The following is a 16467-nucleotide window of genomic DNA, read 5'->3' as shown; positions in this document are numbered from 1 at the left end:
CTCGAATTGAGACCTTTCAGAGCATCTGACCTGCTCAACTCTAGAACAGAGCACCTGAGCAGTTTAGTGCTCGCCCATCTCTAACCGTAACTTCTGACTGTCCGGAAGTCAGAAGCTTAGTCCCAAGCTCCCAATTCAAGCTTATGAGAACCAGAATGTATTGAGTTGTGACCTCCGCTGCGCCCCATGAAACAATGGAGCAGCCGGCAGGTCACAAACTTAAGAAGACCGACTGGAGTACCATCAATAACAGACGGAGGGTAAGTATAAGACAGATAGCTTACATTTAAAAGCACCACTCCTGTGGTAAAATAAAACAAAAAAAAAAACAAAAAAAACAACCCACTGGAGTGGTGCTTTAACCCCTTCACGACCATGGACGGATATATCCGTCATGGATCGTGTCCCGGTAAGCCCCGCCCCCTGCCGCGGGCAGGCGCCGTGGATCGGCACACATATCAGCTGTTTTCAACAGCTGACATGTGTGCCTACATGTTCCGAGTGGAATCGCATTCCACCCGGAACATTAACCCCTTAGATCTCGCTGCCAAAGTCTGGCAGCGAGATCTATATGCGCGCGGCCATCTTTTTTACTTACCGCCGCCCCCTCCGGACGTCACGTGAGTGATCACGTGACGTTCGGTGGTTGCCATCGTAGCACAGGGTCATGTGATGACGCCTGGTGCTACGAAGTTTCACTTTCATTCTTCCTCGGCACGGAGCAGAGGAAGAAAGAAAGTGACTATTTCTGCTGTTTACAGCGGTATAGCTGTGATCAGCAGATAGCGATCAGCAATCGGATTGCTGATCGCTATAGCCCCCTAGGGGGACTAGTAAAATAAAATAAAAAAAGTAAAAAAAAAGTTTTAAAAAATTAAAAAAAAAACAAAAAACCTAAAAGTTCAAATCACCCCCCTTTCCCCCCATTGAAAATTAAAGGTTTAAAAAATAAATAAATATACACATATTTGGTATCGCCGCGCTCAGAAATGCCCGATCTATCAAAATATAAAATCAATTAATCTGATTGGTAAACGGCGTAGTGGCAAAATAATTCCAAACGCCAAAATTACGTTTTTTGGTCGCCGCAAGTTTTACGCAAAATGTAATAACAGGCGATCAAAACGTAGCATCTGCGCAAAAATGCTACCATTAGAAACATCAGCTCGAGACGCAAAAAATAAGCCGTCACTGAGCCATAGATCCCAAAAAGTAAGAACGCTACGTGTTTCGGAAAATGGCGCAAAACGTGCGCCACTTTTATTGGACAAACTTGTGAATTTTTTTTAACCCCTTAGATACAAGTAAACCTATACATGTTTGGTGTCTACAAACTCGCACCGACCTCAGGTATCATACCCACACATCAGTTTTACCATATAGTGAACACCGTGAATAAAACATCCCAAAAACTATTGTGCCATCACACTTTTTTTGCAATTTTTCCACACTTGGAATTTTTTTGCTGCTTTCCAGTACACCATATGGTAAAACTTATGGTTTCATTTAAAAGTAAAACTTGTCCCGCAAAAAACAAGCACTCATATGGCAAGATTGACGGAAAAATAAAAAAGTTACGGCTCTCGGAAGAAGGGGAGCAAAAAACAAAAACGCAAAAACGGAAAGTGCCCCGGGGCTGAAGGGGTTAATAAGCATAAGGATGTGTTCACACGTGTTTTTACAATGAAAAATATGCAGCCTTTCCCTGTCCCAGCAGTGAATGAGATTTCTGAAATCTGAAGCACATGTTCAGATGTGAAGTAGTTTCAATTCGGCAGCATGTCAATTCATTTCCTCCTTTTTCCCCCAGTCTAACAGTTGTGGGGAAGAAAATGCATCAAAATGTACACTATACACGTTTATTATGCAGCGTATTTCTTGCCAAATGTCTACAGAAAATACTTAAAAAGAGACCATGCCACCAGTTTTTTCCCTTATGAGCTGCGGCCACCACCAGTGAGCCCTTATATACAGTAATCTAGAAGGCTGTATATAAGAGCCCAGGCTGCTCTGTGTAACATAGAAAAAAAAACACCTTTAGGGTGCGTGCCCACGATCAGTGTTTGCAGCGTTTTGGACGCAGCCTGCTTCAGCTGCATCCAAAACGCTGTGTCGTACAGTACAAGTATAATGGATGGATTTCTAGGATTCCCATGCCCACTGTGCTTGTTTTTTCCACAACAAACACTGACCTGCGGAGCGTCTTTCCAGACCGCAGCATGTCAATTGTTTGCTGCAGTCTCATGCATCCTCCGTAGGGAGAACACAAGCAAGAGACCGCACAGAACCCTGATCGTCGGTACGAGTAGCTGCGTTCTTCTGCAGAGGACACAGTAAGTCCTGATCGTGGGCACATACCCTTATTATACTCACCTAGAGGTCAGTCCAGTCCAATAGCCATCGCTGCTCTTAGGTCCGACGCCTCCACTTTGTTGTGCAGTCGCCGTCCTCCTTCCCAACTCCATGTGAATGACGTGTCCTACATCACCCACACAAAGGCCGCAATTGCACTGCTGTGGAAGCGCACTTTTCTCTGCCCAGCTGAGGGCGGATCAAAGTATTGTAGTGTGCATGCGTGGGCGGTCTGACTTTTTCTTGCGCTTGCGCATTACAGTACTCTGATCTGCCTCCAGCCGGGCAGATTAAAGTGTGCATGCGCAGGAGCACAATGGAGGCCTTTGTGTGGATGACGTAGGATGCATCGTCCACACAGGGCTGGGAAGGAGGACGGCAATTACATAAGATGGAGGAGGCGCCAGACCGAAATCAGCAACGCCTGACAGCCTTCCTATGGGAGTATAATAAAGGCGTTTATGTACTACAGAGCGGCCTGGGCAAAAGGGCTCACTGGTGGTGGCCGCAGCTCATAAGAGAAAAACCTGGTGAAAAGTACCCTTTAACGTGTTCACATACCTCACGTAATCCTAATGATAGTTAATAGACGATTCAAGCAATTGTATAGCCTATAGTTCGATAGGTCATGCTACTGCAACAGCTCCTTTTTTAAAAAAAAAAAAACAAAAAACAAAACACTAATGCATTTTTTAGAGTTTTAAAGCCTTACCTTTCCAACAGTGCTCCGATCCTCCTTAAAGACAATAGTGTCTTCATTCAATGGCAAAATGTCTCGCAAAGATTCAATAATTACTGAAAAAGAAACGGAAAATAATTTGTTGTGTAAACCCGAGGTGTAAAGACTGCCAGCGCCAGAAGCCCCAGTGATCCGCCATTAGGACACTGCTCATTAGTAGGTTACACGCACACAACTTTTTTCCAATACCAGTAAGGTGATATGACAAATTTACAGCAGACTGATCTGGCCAATAAAATCTAAAAGCTTGTGATTTATAGACGAAACAATGAAACCTACTGAAGAAATGTAGCAGCCTTTACAGAAGGCTTTTCAGATTATCCTCAGGTCCTCAGGTCAAATCCGCAGCTCTGACAAGGCTCTGTTTTCTGGCTGAAGGTTTCTTATCAAGTACTGGATCTGATCCAGCCATAAGAATGCAAAGCCAAAATAAAAAAAGGAAAAAAAAAAAAACAAAACTTCAAAACGATTCTCGACATTAAATACATAATGACTGCACAGAGCTGAGTGCAGATGTCCGAGTGCAGCCTATTACCCCTAGCACCTTGGCACAAGCACGGCCGCTGCCTGGCATCAGCACACAATTAGGCTGCTCTGAAGACTTGGGCTATGTGCGCACTAGAAAAGTGATTTTTCTCAAGAAAATTTCTTGAGAAACTTCTGGGAGTTGAAGATTACCGCACCTGCGGTAAAAAACCGCGTGTGTTAGTCCCACGGTTTTCCGGCAGGTTGGTCCCTGCGGTTTTTTTTATGCTGAACTGCAATAAATAACATAGATAATAGATAGATAATCGATAAACAGATAATAGATAGAGGGAAAGATGGATAGATAGATAAATGAGAAAGACCTATATAATGTCCCACCCCCCTGCATATTCTAAGCTGGCACCCTTTAGTGACTTTCATGTGGCACTAAAAGGGTGCCTAGCCTTGTATTTAGCCAAAAAATAAATAAATAAAAAAAAAAAAAAACGACGTGAGGTTCCCCCATCTTTTGTAGCCAGCTAGGGTAAAGCAGATGGCTGCAGCCTGCAGACCACAGCTGGCAGCTTCACCTTGGCTGGTAATCCAAAACAGAGGGCACCACACGCTGTTATTTTACATTAAATAAAATAATTTAAAAACAAAAAACGTGGGGTCCCCCCCCAAATTGGATCACCAGCCAAGGTAAAGTGGACAGCTGGGGTCTGATATTCTCAGACTAGGGAGGTCCACTATTATTGGACACTACCCAGCCTAAAAATAGCAGGCTGCAGCCGCCCCAGAAGTGGCGCATCCATTAGACGTGCCAATCCTGGCGCTTCGCCCCAACTCACCCAGTTGCCCTGGTGCGGTGGCAAACGGGGTAATATATGGGGTTGATGCCAGATGTGTAATGTCACCTGGCATCAGGCCCTGGGGTTAGTGATGTCAAGCGTCTATCAGATACCTGACACCACCAACCCAGTCAGTAATAAATAAAAAATAGACAACAAAAAAGGTTTTTTGGAAAAAACTCCCCAAAAAATTTCCTCTTTTACCAATTTATTGACAAGAACAATCGAATCCGGCTCCGGCATAATCCCATAAGGGGGTCCCACAGCAATTCATACCATAGTCACTGTCCCAGTCAATGAAAAACAAAATGTTCCCCCATTGGCTGGGAGAGCAATGCAGTGACCTGAGCTAACATCAATAGGTTAGCCCAGGTCACTGCAGGGGATGACGAGCACTGCCATCAGGAGGTTAGATGAGATCATTACCTGCTGTGATGATCTCCTGCACTGCTGACGTCAGTGCTGTCACTGCCTTCTATGCCCGCCGCGTTCTCAGCAGTATCGCGAGAGCCTGTGACGTCACCGCTAGTGACAGTCTCGGGCCGCGGGCATAGACGGCAGTGATGTCAGGAGGCAGGAGATCGTCACCGCAGGTAATGATCTCATCTCACCTCCTGACAGCAGCGCTCGGCATCCCTGCGGCTGCACGCACTACAGGGTGACAAGCTGCTGATACTGCGGGCAGACACTGACACTGCTGTGCTGGCAGCGGCGGGGCTGGAGCGGGACAGACTGCACGGGCACCTGGAGGTCACACGGAAGTGCTTCTGTGCGGCGTCCAGGGAGTGTGACGTGTGTGTTTACTCTTCTCCGCTTCCTCTTCCTGACATAATGACATCACTCCCCTGAAAAACCGCAGTAGGTGATGAGCATTACCGCAGGTAAATCGCGGCTATACCGGGGGTATACCGCACATCATTTGCTACCAAGAGGAACCAAGGAAAAAAATTGTGAAAACATACCCTGCTTTAACTAAATAAAAGCATAGTGCATATAAACATAGGGTACTTAGTAAACACTGTTTTTGATCAAAAAAAGCATAAAGCTATCCCACCAAACGTCAAGGTGTACCCAGTTGGGATAGTACCTACACTCTCTAATATTAAAACCTTACCATGGGTCTAAAATAGGCCTCAATGTGGCTAAGGGCTGAGAGCGACCGGGTCCCAACAGGACACACACAGTCAGGGGGATTCACAGAATGAAATGTCCAGCTCGCTGAGAAGGGGGCCACTCCCTGTTTGTACTGAATACAAAAAAACTACATAAAAACAAAAAAGTGAGCCGGAGTATGAGATGGTATACATGGAACTTGTGAGACCATGTTCACACTGGCCATGAGACAAAGAGAAACCAAGGAAAAAAAATTGTGAAAATATACCCTGCTGTAACTAAATAAAAGCATAGTGCATATAAACATAGGGTACTTAGTAAACACTGTTTTTGATCAAAAAAAGCATAAAGCTATCCCACCAAACGTCAAGGTGTACCCAGTTGGGATAGTACCTACACTCTCTAATATTAAAACCTTACCATGGGTCTAAAATAGGCCTCAATGTGGCTAAGGGCTGAGAGCGACCGGGTCCCAACAGGACACACACAGTCAGGGGGATTCACAGAATGAAATGTCCAGCTCGCTGAGAAGGGGGCCACTCCCTGTTTGTACTGAATACAAAAAAACTACATAAAAACAAAAAAGTGAGCCGGAGTATGAGATGGTATACATGGAACTTGTGACCCGGTCGCTCTCAGCCCTTAGCCACATTGAGGCCTATTTTAGACCCATGGTAAGGTTTTAATATTAGAGAGTGTAGGTACTATCCCAACTGGGTACACCTTGACGTTTGGTGGGATAGCTTTATGCTTTTTTTGATCAAAAACAGTGTTTACTAAGTACCCTATGTTTATATGCACTATGATTTTATTTAGTTACAGCAGGGTATGTTTTCACAATTTTTTTCCTTGGTTTCTCTTTGTCTCATGGCCAGTGTGAACATGGTCTCACAAGTTCCATGTATACCATCTCATACTCCGGCTCACTTTTTTGTTTTTATGTAGTTTTTTTGTATTCAGTACAAACAGGGAGTGGCCCCCTTCTCAGCGAGCTGCGGTATACCCCTGGAATTTCGCGATTACATTACAGTGAATGGAGGGAAATACCGGGAGTATACCGCAGGTATCTGCGGAAAAGAAGTTACATGCACATTTTCTCAAGAAAATCTTCAGAAAGAATTTTCTTGAGAAAAAAAAAACAGTGCCTTCTATGCCCGCCGCGTTCTCAGCAGTATCGCGAGAGCCTGTGACGTCACCGCTAGTGACAGTCTCGGGCCGCGGGCATAGACGGCAGTGATGTCAGGAGGCAGGAGATCGTCATCGCAGGTAATGATCTCATCTCACCTCCTGACAGCAGCGCTCGGCATCCCTGCGGCTGCACGCACTACAGGGTGACAAGCTGCTGATACTGCGGGCAGACACTGACACTGCTGTTCTGGCAGCGGCGGGGCTGGAGCGGGACAGACTGCACGGGCACCTGGAGGTCACACGGAAGTGCTTCTGTGCGGCGTCCAGGGAGTGTGACGTGTGCGTTTACTCTTCTCCGCTTCCTCTTCCTGACATAATGACATCACTCCCCTGCAAAACCGCAGTAGGTGATGAGCATTACCGCAGGTAAATCGCGGCTATACCGGGGGTATACCGCACATCATTTGCTACCTGCGGTATACCTGCGGTATTTCGCGATTACATTACAGTGAATGGAGGGAAATACCGGGAGTATACCGCAGGTATCTGCGGAAAAGAAGTTACATGCACATTTTCTCAAGAAAATCTTCAGAAAGAATTTTCTTGAGAAAAAAAAAACAGTGCGCGCACAGCTATTTTTTTTCCCCATAGGTTTTGCTGAGAAATGTCTGCAGAAAGATCACAAGCATTTCTCAAGAAATTTCCGCAGCAAAACCGCGGGTAAAAACGCCTAGTGCGCACAGGGCCTTAAGCACAAAAAGTCAACACGCCGGACTTAGATGGGCCGTTTCCAAGTCATTATTGCCTCTATAATTAATACTTGACGCTCTGAATTACGAGTACATTTAGAAAGCTTTAATGTAAATGCGTCTGAAGACATCAGCCATGTGTCCAGCTATTGTGGAGCCCGCTAAAGGGACGATTAAAAATAGTATAAAACAGAAGAGCAGGGACACAGGGTCCTAATCAAAAGGCGTTTACAGGCTCCATCAAAGAACATGTGCTAAAAACAAATCAGAGGTCTGGACAGAGGTGGTAAGAGATCACTGGGAAAGCTTCATCAGTCTCAGCGCAGTGTTGCTAAGGAACAGCTGCGATGGTTAAAATCAACAGTGTCTTCCAAAAAATGGACAAATCTGTTCAGAGAAAAATAAAAACCGATCTACAATTCCAGAGAACACAAACCCTCACGTCTGAAGGACAAGACCGCAGGCTGGCTGTATTGTGCATAAAGACGCTACCTTCTATCACCCCTGTACATCACCCATGTCTGTATACTGAACTCAAAAAGGGATTTTTTGGTTTCAGAAGAACCGTTAAAAAAAAAAAAAAAATATACAAAATATTCCTTGCTTACTCTCCCTGGGTCCAGCGCCAAGACTCTGCTGCTGCCCCCTGTGTGAGTTAATGTCTGAAGGGTTGAGCTGACATTGTCACAGCTGCAGCCGATCACTGAGCTCAGTATCTGAGACTGCTGGACTCGCTTACTGGCTGTAGCACTGGAGATTTGATTTCAGCGCTGCAGACAACAAGAGGCAAGCGGGAACAGTGGCGGGAAATTAGCGTTCTACCCGGGGAGGGTAATTAAAGCATAAAAATAATTGTACCTAGGGACAAATACTTTCTGCAACTAGAAAACCCCTTTAGGCCCTGTGCGCACTTACCGGATTTTGCCGCGGATTTTTTGCGGTTTTGCTGCATGTTTCGCTGCAGAAAATGTTCATAACATCTCTGCAGTGAATCACCAGCAAAACCTATGGGAAAAAAATCCTGTGCGCAGTAGGCAGAATTTGACAGCTGCATGTTTTGCTGCGGGATTCCCGCAGCAAAAACAATTGCATGTCAATTCTTTCCGCACGTCGCTGCGGGATTTCACTCCATTGACTGCAATGTAATCGTGAAATCCCGCAGGGAATAACGCACGCAGCAAATTCTGTGCGGTTCACTGCGTTTTCCTGCGTTATTCCCTGCGGTATTTCGCGGTTTACCTCCGGTAATGTACATCGCTTGTCTGCAGTTTTTCAGGGAAGTGATGTCATTACAGGAAGAGGAAGCGGAGCAGAGAGTAAACACACACAGATCACACACACAGACACACACAGACATCACAGACGCATAGAACACACATAGAAAGAAAACGGAAATATACAAAAAAAAAAAAGCACGTGGGCTCCGCTGTATATTTACCGTCCAGCCGAGGTAAGCACACAGCGGCGTCCCGGTATTCTCAGGCTGGGGAGGGAGAGGGGCAGGGTTAATGTCCCCCGCCTCACTCCCCCTCCCGCAGCCGAGAATATCAGCCGCAGCTGCCCAGGGACTGTCGCATGCATTATGCGGCAGTACCGGCGTGTCCCCGGCTCTTCCTTCAGCCGTGTAGCAGTGGCAGTCAGGGTAATACAAGGGGTTAATGGTGGTGGATCACTGCCATTAACTCCAGGCTTGATCATGGCAGCGTCTATGTGACAGCTGACATGATCAACCCGTAAGTGAAGTGAATAAAAAACACAGAAAAATCCTTTATTTTAAATAAAACACAAACAAGCCTCGTTCACCCTTTTATTAACCCCTCCCGAAACAAAGATCCGGCGTAATCCACAGGTCCTGCGCTGCTTACATCCAGCCGCGACTGACACAGACACTGCTGAATGAATGCAGCCTCGCAGCGAGACAGCAGAGGTAATTACCGGTCATTTCCCACGGCCGGTAATGTGAACTCACTGCCGACCGTGGGAAAATGCAGCGATCTGTCCTCTATCTATCCCTCTATCTATTCTGTCTCTTTATCTATCTATCTAAAAGAAGGAAATGATTTTTTTTTCTTTTTTTTTTCAATGTGCTTTATTGCATTGAATGCAATAAAGCACATAACAACCCGCACGCGGCAAAACCGCGGCAATACCGCGAACAATACCGCGGTAAAACCGCAGCAAACCGCATGCGGTTTTCGGGTGCGGTTTGCCGCGTTTTTTTTACCGCGGGTGCGGTAATCTTTGAATGCCTGTGGAATTTTCTTGAGAAAATTCCATTTTCCAGTGCACACATAGCCTTAAGCAACTGAAAAATTCTCTGGCGTAGCCTGAGACCTCCCCCCTTTTATATGTAAGGGGTGGGCTCAATTCCTGCCAGCAAATGCCTTTAAAGGGAATCTGTCCGAGGTTTTTGCCACCTAATCTGAGAGCAGCATGATGTAGGAGCAGAGATCCTGATTCCAGCGATGTGTCACTGGGCTGCTTAGCATAGTTTTGATAATGTACTGCTGATTAATCAGTGATTTTATCTTTACAGGACTACTTGTTGTGCTGCCAGATAGTCCAGCATATTCATGAACTCTGTATAACTGATAAAATCAATGTTTTCTCCGCTGCAGATCTATCAAAATGACAGCAAACAGCAAAGTGACACATCACTGGAATTAGGGTCTCTGTCATTCTGCTGCTCTCAAATGGGGGAGCAAAAATCTGGTGACAGATTCCATCTAATAGAGATTTGCTCCACTCGCTGCTGAAAAAAAATCAATTATATGCCATTGTCATTTACGGATAGCAGTGGCCATTGTTCCACCCTCTTCAACCCACAAACAACTGCAATCACAAGATGCAAAGGATTGCCATGCCAGCAGGACGATTACTTAAAGGGAACCTGTTTTTGTCTCTTCTGCCCTCCAATCTAGCAGCATTCCCATCTGTATGATTAAATTATCTGCCTACCCAGCCCTGTATAGTGTTACTCATTAATAAGAATGTTTAAAAAAAAAGGATTTAGAAGCTCCGCTTTCCATATGCTAACTAGGGATTTGACTAGTCGCAGGGGTGTTAGTTCCCCAGACTAGTCAGCCCTCTTTCCATGTCATCACACCCCTATCGGTATGATAACATGATTTCCATGAGCTTGTGTTATTGTGAGCAAAGAGAAATCTCGCTCATGCGTGGCTCTTTTTGGCAGTGGCTTCAGAGAGGTGCACTGCGCATGATCGGAAAAACAGCCTCTGCACCTCAGATCATGCGCAGTGCACCTCTCTGTAGCCGGACGCATACACCTGGCTTCAGAGGCGCAGTGACGCTGCCAAAATGAGCTGCGCACATGCACAAGATTTCCAGGAGCTGGCGATGCACAGGCTTGTAGAAATCATGTTATCACACACACAGGGGCGTGATAACATGGACGACTAATCTGCAAAACTATCGCCCTACGACTAGTCAAGGCCCTAATTAGCATAGGAAATGTGGGAGCTTATACAGTAAATCGTACTACTTTTTGGGGAGGTAAACTTTCCCCAAGAATAAGACCTACCCAAAATAAAGCCTTAGCCCATTTTTCGGGGCAAAAAAAATGTGTCATATTTTCGAGGAAACACGGTATTACAAAATTGCTTATTTTCATGTGTGTTATAGATTTATGAGGAAAATTAACATGACGGTTACACTTTAACAAGAAGCTGACTATATTGTCAAATACTGATCACATGAGACACAGCCTTCATTACCACACAATGCCTCTTACCTAATTGCTCAATGATGCTGGAGATTGTTCCAAATGGCTTTAATTCAACATGATCTGGCAGGATGATGGACAGCGCTTCAACTTCGGGTAACTCCTACAGAAGGAGAAAGACAGAAGGGAACTCATGACTGATGGACTAGTGAATTGCGCTCCTGGTAACCTAATAAATAAGACACCACACCACTGCGTGACATGGATTAAAATTTTGGCCACAGCAGCCCTTTATTTTTATAAGAAAAAACATCAACAAGAAAAAACAAGATTATCGGCCCAGAGATGTGGTTGTTATAAATCCCAGCCCCATATCCCCCTCCGCCGTGTACACCTAGCTCAAGGGGGAATCTGGGTATACCCCTTGATCATTTTCCTTGTGTCCGCTGAGCTCCTCCCCAGGGACCCATCTATTCCACTGTCCACTGAGCTCCTCCCCAGGGACCCATATTCCACTGTCCGCTGAGCTCTGGCCCAGGGACCCCATTAAAAACATAATTCTCCAACCAACAAAGAGGGGGTTTAAACAACCACATCCCGCCGCAAATGCTGCTGTAACATACAATATTAAAATGTTAATACAATATTAATATGTTGATATGACATTGTCAATTTGGATACATTACTGATAACAATTGATACAATACTAATAATGTTGATAAAATACCGATGATGTTGAATACCAATAACATTGTTAGCATATTGACAGTGTTGCAAAGTCCTGATATTGATACATTTCCCTTTATTATAGGGAGGGTGGGTGGGACAACTGCTGGTTCAGTCTTTGAGTCCAGGACAAAGGAATGACACCTTAACATGGGACCTATTTCTTATATGGCCCCTGCCCCCCCGTCTCTCCTCCTGCTCGCTGACCACCACCACATTCCTTAGGTAAAAACCCCATCCCTTACTCCTTAACCCTTTCCTGGATCTATCACTGCCTCAGTCATGTACGTTACGGCTATCTGCCTTCACTCTGCTTGACTGATGGACTAGTGAATTGCGCTCCTGGTAACCTAATAAATAAGACACCACACCACTGCGTGACATGGATTAAAATTTTGGCCACAGCAGCCCTTTATTTTTATAAGAAAAAACATCAACAAGAAAAAACAAGATTATCGGCCCAGAGATGTGGTTGTTATAAATCCCAGCCCCATATCCCCCTCCGCCGTGTACACCTAGCTCAAGGGGGAATTTGGGTATACCCCTTAATCATTTTCCTTGTGTCCGCTGAGCTCCTCCCCAGGGACCCATCTATTCCACTGTCCACTGAGCTCCTCCCCAGGGACCCATATTCCACTGTCCGCTGAGCTCTGGCCCAGGGACCCCATTAAAAACATAATTCTCCAACCAACAAAGAGGGGGTTTAAACAACCACATCCCGCCAAGACTCGCTCTTGTGACACCTTACAAGAGTGAGTTCCTCCACAACTTAATGGCTCGTTCTACTCCTTCTTGTATTCCCAACATCCATATATCAATGCCAATGTCATTAAGATGTACCTTATCATCTCTCCAAAAATGTTCCTTTGTATTTTCAAGCATCTGGTGACGTATGGCAACCCCTCCGTTTTCCAACACAAATTTTGTTATTTTTTTATTAACCTTTATCCTTGTATTATTGATGCGAGCCACTGATCGCGCTGTTCTCCACATTTGTCTAGCTACTATATCCGACCAGACCACCACTGTTTCTGGGTAAGACCTCCATAAATTCAACATATCGAGCTTTATGTTCCTAACTAAATGTCTTGATGTTCTTATTGCTAAATCATTACCACCTAAATGGATAAGTAAGACGTCCGGGGGGCGGTAGAACTCCACATGATACTGGATTTCTTTTAACAGCTGATGCCCCTGCATTCTCCTCTTTCCTATCCATGTCACCCGTGCCAAGGAACTGGGCAACCCCAACTGTTTGCCATTAGGCCTGACTGCTGCACGTAAGGCCCCCCAAAAAACAAATGAATGTCCCATGATCCAAACCAGGCATTGCTGTTCAGCTAAAACAAAAACAAAACACAATTATCACACAATTGTCTAAATGAAGACACAACTACTATAAGATTACCAACCTGTACACATATATATATATACATGTACGCCATTTATAATAAATGCAATCTAATGTAGCTCTTAAATCTGCTCGATTCCCATCTCCCGATTTTTTTAACTATGTCAGGCCCTAAGCCCCATCTAGCAGCTTCTGTTGCTGCTCCTATCCTAAATGAGTGTGAAGTGAATGCGTTTGGAGACTCTCCCAATATTGTCAGGCATTTTTTAAGAACTGCTGTGAATTGAAATTGTGACAATGACTTACAATCCTCATGAATTAGTAATGAACCTTGGATATTTGGCCTTCTTGAGACATAGTTTCTAAAACAGATGACCGGGCAGGCCCTGGAACCGCTTAAAGGAAACAATGTGATCCATTTTCCTTTACCCTGTTGATCAGTTTTTGACTTTGCCAGAAAACATTCCAATCTGTCTGTGTACTGATGCATGTCCTCAGCTTGTAGACCCCCACGTCTGATGGAGCTACTCGACACTAACTCGCTGATTCTAAAAGCTCCAAAAAAGGCCAGTGTGAATGCACAACTAAAGAATAACACTTCAAACGGACTGCTCCAGACTCGGCCTAGTACACTCAGTATCTGCTGCAATAACTGGAAAGAAATCGGACGCTGTTTATCTCTGGTCTTCTTACAACTTTTCCTGTAACCCTTTAGGACCTGCTTAACTAAAAAATGCTTTGTGTAATCAGTGAAGTCGTGCAACTTAAACCAAAAGGCTAATCCAGACATTTTACTATTAATACTGGACAATGAAGTACCGTCCACAAAGGCCCTGCTAATGTAAAATAACAACAAGGAAACATTGTCATGTAACCTGGCATCATGTCCCACTAGAGCACACAAGTCTTCCCATTCCCTCCATGCTGACTGGTACCTCTGCCATGTGCTTACACCCACAGACCGTTCTATCAGAGCGTATGCGGTGTCACTGGCAGTGACCACAGAAAATCCGGACACTTCTTGCCTTGTACCTCTGCCATCGGGGCTAACGAACGGAATCTGTCCCACTGAAAACGAGACAGAGCATCAGCCACAGAATTACACACACCGGGGACATGCACAGCTGTAATCTGACAATTTGACTTTAAACAGCGCAGCACTAGATGACGCAGCAAAGTAACAACAGGCAGGGAAGATGCTGATTGTTTGTTGATGACTTCTACAACTCCCAAGTTATCACAATGAAATCTGACTTTTCGGTTTTGGAAAATATTGCACCAAATTTCACAAGCAACCACTATGGGGAACAATTCAAGGAGGACTAAGTTTCGTGTTAACCCGTTGTTTCTCCAACTCTCTGGCCACCTATCTGCACACCACTGTCCAGAACAATATGCACCAAAACCAGTTGACCCCGCTGCATCAGTGTGTATGTCTAGATCAAAATTTGAAACCGGTGGTCTAATCCACAATGACCTCCCATTAAACTCCATTAAGAACTGTTCCCATACCGCCAGATCGTCCTTTAATGTTCTAGCCAGCCGCACAAAGTGATGTGGAAAGGTTATGCCTGAGGTAGCTGCAGCTAGGCGCCTACAAAAAACTCTACCCATTGGAATAATGCGACACGCAAAGTTCATTTTTCCTAACAGCGATTGTAGATCCTTTAATCTGATCTTACGGTGAGATCTAGCTTCTCTGACTGCCTCCAGCAGATCACTGACCTTGTCATCTGGTAATCTGCACTCCATGGCCTCACTGTCAATCAAAATTCCTAAAAACTTGATAAGTGTAGATGGGCCTTCTGTTTTAATTGATGCTAACGGTACTCCAAAACACTTAAAAACCGACTGAATCGCTGACAATAATGAAGCACAAACAAATGACTTTGGTGGACCAATACATAGGAAATCATCTAGATAATGCAGGACAGAACGCACGCCGGCTTCCTTCTTTACTACCCACTCCAAAAATGTGCTAAATGATTCAAACAAGGAGCATGAGATGGAGCAGCCCATTGGTAAACACAAGTCTACATAAAACATTCCCTGCCACTGACAACCCAAGAGATGGAAGCTTTCTGGATGGACTGGTAGGAGTCTAAAAGCAGCTTCAATGTCTGTTTTTGCCATTAAAGCTCCTCTGCCGTACTTCTGAACCCATGCAATCGCTGTATCTAATGAAGTATACGAGACTGTGCAAAGTTCCTGATCGATTACATCATTAACTGAGCTTCAATGAGGGAAGGACAGATGATGGATCAGCCTAAACTTATTGGGTTCCTTCTTTGGGACCACTCCCAATGGAGAGACCCTTAAGTTTTCTATTGGCATTTTGGGGAATGGGCCTGCCATGCGGCCCAGGTCAATTTCTTTGTTTAGTTTTGTGGAGACAATGTGAGAATATGTATAAGCTGAAGCAAGGTTACGAGAACAGGTTAATGGGCCTGAAGTAGATGGGATCTTAAAACCTTCTGAGAAACCCTCCCCCAGCAATTGTGCTGCTTTTCTATCTGGGTACCTGCTTAGATAGCCCACCATCTCCCCGAGTCTAATTGGGGTTTCCCCCTTTTTGGTTAATCTCTGCTGTTGGGGTTTTATTTCGTTTAAAGCATTTTGATAGGCTATGGTTTCCACTACAGAAGGTGCATTCATGTTTGTACCTGCATGTGTTTCCGAATCTGCACTGGCTATCATTGAACTGCCAGCAGCAACCTTTTCTGTTTGCTGCCGACAATCCGATTGCTGGTGATCTGCCGACATAGCCCTGAAAGGGCTGATTAACCCCACGTGGCGCTGTCATGAGACGCATCCATAACCCAATATCTTTGTGATCCCAACGAATCCCTTGGCGACCAGCCTTTCGTTGGCGAAACTGCTCATCATAGCGCAGCCATGCTAAACCTCCATACACACGGTGCGCCTCCCCGATAGAATCCATGTAACAAAATAAAGCAGAGCAATGTTCAGGAGTTTTTTGGCCTATTACACTTGCTAATATGGCAAAGGCCTGGAACCAATTGGCAAATGTTTGGGGGATGAGACGATACTGTCTTTCTTGTTCCTCTCTTTTTCTCTCATCAAACCTTACTCTATCCAAGTTATATTTTTCTAAGGGCAATAATGAAAATATTTCCACATATTCGTCGGCCCAAATCTTCTCCCTAACCTCCTGTTTCAAATGAATCCCTAGAGGACCCTCAAAACATACATATAATTCTCCTTTTGCTGCATCAGATAATGTAACCCCTTGTGAAATTACTGCGTCCTCCTGTGTCTCTGGATCAGCACACGACTGACTTATCACCTCC

General features: G+C 44.9%; 1 protein-coding gene across 1 annotated transcript in view; it reads right to left on the bottom strand.

Annotated features, from left to right (window-relative positions):
• Positions 1 to 16467, bottom strand: part of NAF1 (nuclear assembly factor 1 ribonucleoprotein) — a 109801-nt gene that overhangs the window by 65760 nt on the left and 27574 nt on the right. Inside the window, exons 4-5 of the mRNA XM_075335197.1 lie at positions 11149 to 11242; positions 3065 to 3147 (exon numbers count right to left, since the gene is read on the bottom strand). Of these exons, the coding sequence (XP_075191312.1) occupies positions 3065 to 3147; positions 11149 to 11242 (177 nt within the window). The remainder of the gene's footprint in view (positions 1 to 3064; positions 3148 to 11148; positions 11243 to 16467) is intronic.

The sequence above is a fragment of the Anomaloglossus baeobatrachus genome, chromosome 1 (genome assembly GCF_048569485.1).
Source record: "Anomaloglossus baeobatrachus isolate aAnoBae1 chromosome 1, aAnoBae1.hap1, whole genome shotgun sequence".
Classification (NCBI taxonomy): domain Eukaryota; kingdom Metazoa; phylum Chordata; class Amphibia; order Anura; family Aromobatidae; genus Anomaloglossus; species Anomaloglossus baeobatrachus.
This window is presented reverse-complemented; position numbering and strand designations above follow the sequence as displayed.